General features: G+C 45.6%; 2 protein-coding genes across 2 annotated transcripts in view; one reads left to right on the top strand and one right to left on the bottom strand.

Moving 5' to 3' along the window:
• Positions 1-7,432, bottom strand: part of LOC308094783 (protein NLRC3-like) — a 293,741-nt gene that overhangs the window by 90,302 nt on the left and 196,007 nt on the right. The window lies entirely within an intron of this gene.
• thsd7aa (thrombospondin, type I, domain containing 7Aa) overlaps positions 175-7,432 on the top strand; it is a gene marked incomplete at both ends in the record, with an annotated part of 158,541 nt that continues 151,283 nt past the window's right edge. Inside the window, 2 exons of the mRNA XM_080441696.1 lie at positions 175-313; positions 5,352-6,462. Coding sequence (XP_080297822.1) covers positions 175-313; positions 5,352-6,462 — 1,250 coding nt within the window. The remainder of the gene's footprint in view (positions 314-5,351; positions 6,463-7,432) is intronic.

The raw sequence follows: 7,432 nt of genomic DNA, 5'->3' as shown, positions 1-7,432 counted from the left end.
ACCTGTCTCTGGCAGTCCTGTTGATTTGGGAAGGTGCCAAGTGAGGAGGAGGGGTGTTTGTTTTCCTGGTTTATCTCGTATTTTGTCTCATTTGAATCTTGTGAGTGTTTTGGTTCCATGGAATGTGTGTTGAAAATCGTTTGAGAAAACATTGATGTAATTGTAGATCAACTCATGGGCCATGGTTTGCCTCTGTTTGTGTTAATTGATGCAAATGACTACTCATTTGTGTTTGGTTTGTCTCGTCTGCTTATAAAAAGGGAGGCTGACAGTAAGAACACCCAGGAGAGAGCTGCCAGCTCCTTCCTGGAAGGTTATATCCTGTTTCTTGAGTTATTGTTTGTTCTTCTTAGTTTGTCTGTCTTAAGTATTTATTCCTTATCTTCTATTTTTGGAACATTTTTTGCCAGTCTTGTTATTTGTTATTGGAGTGTAATTTTGTTTAAAAGAAGGTAGGATAATGCACATCCCCACAGTTTCTTTAAACACGGTGCTGGACCTAAAAATAATCCATTGAAGAAAAAGAGAATGTCCGTCCGCACACGATGGACTGTTCTCCCGTCTTTCAACAAAAAATGTGAACCAAAAGTGAACAACTTTTCATCCATACAGGGCTTCATCAAGTTGGTTATGTTTTGCCTATAGGCCTACACTGTATACTATCTTTCACATGACTTTTTGGGGGGTAAATGAATACAGATAAACCTGCTTTCCTGAAGCCTTAGCCATCGGCCAACTGTTACAAGTGGCTTCAGTTGTTTTGGAGGAATTATCACCTGTTCCCAGTGGTGTGAGGACCAGTACACTAGATACTGACAATGTTTTCATGTTGTGGTTGACCTGTGATCTAGTATGAGAGTGACGACACTAAAGCATAGACTCCCATTGTATGAATGGAATGCGGAAATGTTCTGTCTATCTCGATGAGGAAGTTCCAATGTTTCGAACTACAGCCCATAGCATGAGGGAACTCTCTCTCTCTATGGCTCTGGGTTGGACGCTCCATTCTGTCAGACGGTTGGTCGTTTCATAAACACTCTGTTATGATCCAAACACAGGCTGTTACAGTTTACAGTTTAGGCATTTAGCAGAAACTCTTAATCCAGAGCGACTTACAGTATAAGCAAGGACACACGATAATACCAGGTCAATGCCAGGTCAACAATGACCTGGCATCTGTCTACAGAACATGCTATCTCTAAGTTACGTTGTAGCCTTTGCATAATCCTGCAAGGTCGCTCAAGGCTAGGGCCAGTGCTACGAGGTCAAGTCATGTGACATGCAGTCATGTGACATGCAGTCATGATGCGACACACTGTTTGCACACAAACACTTTGGGAATAACCTTCAACCGTCTGATCCTGAGGACACTGTGATTCAGCAGGAATCTCTCTCTCTCTCTCCCTCTCTCTCTCTCTCTCTCTCTCTCCCTCGCTACCTCTCTCTCTCTCTCTCGCTGCCTCTCTCTCTCTCTCTCTCTCTCTCTCTCTCTCTCTCTAATTATAATTATAGTGGCGTGACTCTCCTACAATGACACGTCTAAAGTACTTCATTTCTATTTGCAAAAATTAGAAATGAATCTTTGATGTATGTTTAGTTGTATCAAAGGACAGACTGCCCTGCAGGTTAAAGCGCTCTGACCCCGTTATACCATGGTGTTTGTTCTCAAATCACATCAAGATTGATGCTCTCTCTCTCTCTCTTTATTTTTTCTTTCCGAGCGGGGCTTCGGCGACCAGCCAGCTAATAACCTAATTAGCCTTTATAAGTAATGCCTTGCCCAGGGGCCAGTCCAGGTCCAACACAGAGCGCTAATGCTTTTATATGCCAGACCATGCTATTCCTCACAGCGCAGGGCATTTTAACTCATTAAGACCGGGAACACATCTGTGTGTCAGTTATTTTTAAGATGTCTTTGGGCTATTCAAAAATAGCAGATCTACAAGCTCATAGCGCGGCACCAAGTGCTATATGTATATTATAGGCATATTCCAGAATCTCCAAGTACGTGATTCCATAACACCAACTGAGACTAAGCCAACAAAAAACAGATAAAGATAAATTCATTGCCCTTAAACCTTTTTCCAAAGTGACATTATAGCATCAACAAACAAAATAATGTAATTCTACCACAGAGCCGACAGAGCTTGTACAGTATATCTGCTATTTTTGAAAAATTGTGAACATTGTGTGCAAATCTTTGAATATATATTTTTTAAAGTGAACATTTTTTACTCTGTTACAACTTCTGGGGGTCCCTGGAACAAACAATTTTGAGATGGGGGTCCACGGCCAAATTTTTGAGAACCACTGATATTATAGCACCATGCGTTAGGGTTATTTCGAATACATTTGTAGAATCCCCCAGAAGCAAAGATTTGAGTTACAAATGTTGGCTTTAAAAATATGTATATTCCAAGATTATCAATGATTATCAATGATTTTCCAAGATTTTTTCATAGCGCTCATAGCGCTCATAGCGCGGCACTCGGTGCCGCGCTATGAGTGCTATGAGCGCTATGAAAAAAAAATGTTTATAGCCAAATAAATCTCAAAATGACGCAGATGCCTCCCCGGTCTTAATGGGTTAATGTTCCTGGGCTATTGATTGGAGGGAGTGAGTATCCCTCCTCCCTCCCCGGCGGTGTTTTAGCGCTCACAGACCATGTTTACCTGGGCCTGTAATTGTGCCTCTCTCATAAATCCCCGGGAAAGTGCAATCAGGAAATTGAAAGAGAAGCGATTTAATGTCAAGTGTGTATTTTGTCAGGGCATTCTTATTGCTCTCAGAGGCACTTAGGCTGCGGATATTTAACCCATTAAGACCGGGAACGCATCTGTGTGTCATTTTAAGATGTATTTGGGCTATTAAAAAATAGCAGATATACAAACTCATAGCGATGAATTTTTTTGCAAATCTTTATATTTTTGTTTTAAAGGAAGTTCACCCAAAAATGACTTATTTTCTATCAATTACACACCCCATGAAGCCTTGATTTCATGGATTTATTTTTGTTTTTGTGGCATTCCTAAGACAATAATTTGATGACCGTGTGTATTTCCGGTAGGAGACACAAATAATGTACTTTGTGTCTCCTACCGGATACATTAGCCGGTAGGAGACGGGAATCAAATTATTGTCTTAGGAATGCGACAAAAACTAAAAATAATCCATGGATTCAAGGCTTCATAGGGTGTGCAATTGATAGAAAATAAGTATTTTTTTGGGTGAACTCCTCCTTTAAGTGAAAATGTTTAACTCAAATCTTTGCTTCTGGGGGATTCTACAAATGTCTTCTAAATCCTAACAGTTTTTTTTAACAAACTCATGTTGCTATAATATCAGTGGTTATCAAAGTTTTTAATGTCAAGGACTACCCAAAATTATATGTATTTGGCCACGGACCCCCATGTCAAAATATGTTGTTCCAGGGACCCCCCAGAAGCAAAGATTTGAGTTAAAAATGTTCGCTTTAAAAATATATATATTCAAAGATTTGCACACATTTCCCACGATTTTTCCAAAAAAATAGCAGATCTACAAGCTCATAGCGCGGCACTCGCTGACGCGCTGTGAGCTTGTAGATCTGCTATTTTTTTAAATTGCCAAATAAATCTTAAAATGACACAGATGCGTTCCTGGTCTTAATGGGTTAATGTGTAAAGGCATTAGAGAGTGTTCTCGCCGGCACTTTAGGATCTGTGTGACTCATGCTCTGCTTGTGGGAGGTACGAGGCTGGATGTGAGCTAGAAGCTTTCTTTTTTGTTATCTGGTGTATTTTCTGGTTGCAGAAAGTGTGGAAAAACGGCAGAGCTGTTTGAGATCATGAATGGCAACACTTAACCGCATTCAATCCGGGAACACATCTCTGTCATTTTTAGATGTCTATTCAAAAATAGCAGATATACAAGCTCATAGTGTGTGGCACTGAGTGCCGTGCTATGAGCCAACAATCGTGACAATTTGTGCAAATCTTTGAATATATATTTTTTAAAGCAAACATTTGTAAAATATTACTAAGAGTTGATTAAATGGTTGGTTGACTCACAAAGAATGAATCTCAGCTGTCTTTTTATTTAGTGCATTCTGTGGTCACAGAAGTGTGTAAAATAGAATGGCTGTTTGAAATCTTAAAGAGTCGATCAGACGGTTGACTGGAAATCCAATCAGTCTCTTTACTTTGCTTTTCATCTGAGTGCTGCAACGTCCATTTAAAGTTGCAATCCATAAAGTTGTTTGTTTTCTCCCGCATGAGAGAGAGAGAGAGACCAAATATCTATACTGCTCACCCAAAGAGGGAATCCCTGCTTTGACCAGGGAGGGAAGATATTGGGGTTTATGAGCGTCAGGCAGAGTCCTATACCCGGGACACCATGGTCTAAACGTCCCAATGGAAGAGCAGGGAGACATTGCACATGTATTAGTTCATTAGACACTTCAGCTCAGGAATAACCAACACCATTATTTAACCATTTACCATGTATTAACCATTACCATATATTGCAATGATATTGCATTCAGTTTGCTGGTGTGACTCTGCTCTCATGTGATATTACAGAATCCCTGTGCAAACATGTCACAGATCTGCAATCACAAACCTCCAAACATTAACATAACATACAGTTATTACATAAACACAACATTGAACCCTTAATGCACAACCAAACCACCACATATCCCAACACAATCCACAGAACCATCCCACCAACAAGAACCAAATGCCACACAGGGAGGAGGCTGGGGAGGTGGAGGAATGTTAGCCTCTTTGCCAAAAATAGCCGATCTACAAGCTCTCAACGCCTCGCAGCGTGAGGCGTTGAGAGCTTGTAGATCTGCTATTTTCGGCTAATGTTCCCCTCAGAAAAGGAATTCTAGGGTTCGAGTGGTTAAAGTAAAAAAAAAGAAATCCTATCACACAAAGATTTGGCGGACCCCCTATAGTAGCTCTGAGGACCCCCTAGGGGTCCCGGACCACCTGTTGAAGACCCCTGCCGTAGAATGAACAGAGAACAGAGGCTGCTCAAATGAACCGCCAGAGTTGCACTGTGGGTATGAGGGCGTGAATGGGTTGGTTTGTAGCGAATGAAAATGACGAGAGGTTGAACGTATAGTATACTGACTTGTGGGAGTACGAATCAATTAGCCTGTTAGCGAATGAGGGGGGGGGGGGGGGGGTTCCCGGGAGTGTGAACAACATAATATATAAACCTCCTGCCTTCCGTGCCTACTGTACATGAACTATCACTACGCTGAATGTATATTGTTAATGGATGAACTCTACGTATAATGCCTCCGTCTGATGAACTGTCCCCTGATGTCCTGTATGTTTCCTCTGTGTTCATCTTCCAGGACCTTGGGGCAGGTGTATGGGCAGCGAGTGCGGGCCGGGCGGGGGCCAGAGCCGGGCGGTGTGGTGCGCCCACTCGGAGGGCTGGACCACGCTGCACACCAACTGCGACCAGGCGGAGCGGCCGGCCAACCAGCAGGGCTGCTTCCACGTGTGCGACCGCCACAAGGACCTCTACGACTGGCAGCTGGGCGCGTGGAACCAGTGCGTGCCCGTGTCCATGCGCAGCGGCGCCGGCGGCGCGGGGGGGTTGGCGCGGCCGCCCCCCGCCGTGTGCACCCGGGGCGAGGAGGGCATCCAGACGCGCGAGGTGGGCTGCGTGCAGAAGGCGGACGGCGAGCCGGCCGAGGACCCGGCCATCTGCGAGTACTTCGAGCCCAAGCCGCGCCTGGAGCAGGCCTGCCTCATCCCGTGTCCCCGGGACTGCGTGGCGTCCGAGTTCGGCCCCTGGGCCGTCTGCTCCAAGACCTGCGGCACGGGCCTGCAGAACCGCATCCGCCGCGTGCTGGCTCCGCCCCTCTTCGGAGGCTCCGCCTGCCCCAACCTGACGGAGTTCCAGACGTGTCGGCCGAGCCCCTGCGACGGCGAGGAGTCTCTCTACAGCGTGAGGGTGGGCTCCTGGGGGTCCTGCGCCGTGCCTTTACCCCGCCAGGCCAGACAGGCCGACGACAGACCCCCGAGAGGGGCCGACAAACCCCCCAAAGGAGGTGATAAACCCGCAAGAGGAGGCGGTAAACGATCCAGAGGAGGTGACAAAGCGTCGAGAGGAGGCGAAAAAGCGCCCAGGGAGGGCGACAGAGCGTCCAGGGCGAACCGCAGGGCCGACAGGCTGAACAGGAACCCGGCGGACCAGCCGTCCAGGCAGGCCGACCGGCCCAAGAGACAGAGGAAGGCCAAGAACAAGGAGAAGAGGGAGAAGATGAGGGAGAAGGTCCGGGAGAGGCTGAGGGAGAGGGGGAAGGTCAAAGATCCAGAGACCAGGGAGCTCATCAAGAAGAGACGCAACAGGAACCGGCAGAACCGGCAGGGAGGCAAGCTGTGGGACCTGACCGTGGGCTACCAGACCAGAGAGGTCACCTGCATCCATAAGAGTGGCACGGCCGAGGCCCTCAGGTGAGACACGAACATCTAGTCACCTCCTCGGTGTCCCCGATCTCATTGTGTGTATTTGATCACTTTGTGTGTGTGTGTGTGTGTCCTTACTGCTGCCTGTGTTACTGCTGCTGCTGAGTCAGTCAGAGAGAGAGAGAGAGAGAGAGAGAGAGAGAGAGAGAGAGAGAGAGAGAGAGAGAGAGAGAGAGAGAGAGAGAGAGAGAGAGAGAGAGAGAGAGAGGCAGAATTCTCTATATAATATATAGAGAATTTTGTTGGCTTAGTCTCAGCTGGTGTCATGGAATAACGTACTGTATTTGGGGATTCTGGGATATGGCTAGATAGATAGAGATAGATACCGACAGGAAATTCAGATATCCCATACTGTAGCTCATACAGGCATGCAGGCATGCAGGCAACAGGGACTTGCAGCCACTCAGCACGGCGCAGACCCGGCTAGCTCTGGTCCATAGCATTAGGAGTTCTCCTTAATGCTGTGTGACTCTTCGGGTTTCATATCGCCGGTATCTCTTGACTTAAGTAAAAATAAAGAATACACTTTTGCTACTCGCCAAAACAAAGACGGTTTTAATGTGTTGAAAGCATTCTCTCCTGGGTGGAAAGACTCTCAGCCCCCCCACCTTCCATGTAAAATACACTTTTTGACCAGAAAAAGAAAATATTCCACCGGACAGGAAAATATTTAAGTTACTCTAGTGCGCCACCTACAGATCTGGTCAATGGCATTTTTCTATTGACAAGATCTGTAGGTGGCGCACTGGAGTAACTAAAACATGTTTTTTCCGCTATGGACCAGAGCTATGATGTATACTGTATATTATAGTCATATCCCAGAATCCCCCAAGTACGTGGTTCCATGACACCAGCTGAGACTAAAGCCAACAAAATGTAGATAAAGATACATTCATTGCCCTTAAACCTTTTTCCAAAGTGACATTATAGCATCAACAAACAACATTTAATGTAATTC

Source organism: Gymnoscopelus braueri (genome assembly GCF_963280865.1).
Source record: "Gymnoscopelus braueri genome assembly, chromosome: 11".
Taxonomy (NCBI): Eukaryota; Metazoa; Chordata; class Actinopteri; order Myctophiformes; family Myctophidae; genus Gymnoscopelus; species Gymnoscopelus braueri.
Note: the sequence above shows the minus strand (reverse complement) of the source record. Positions and strands in the feature narration are given on the sequence as shown.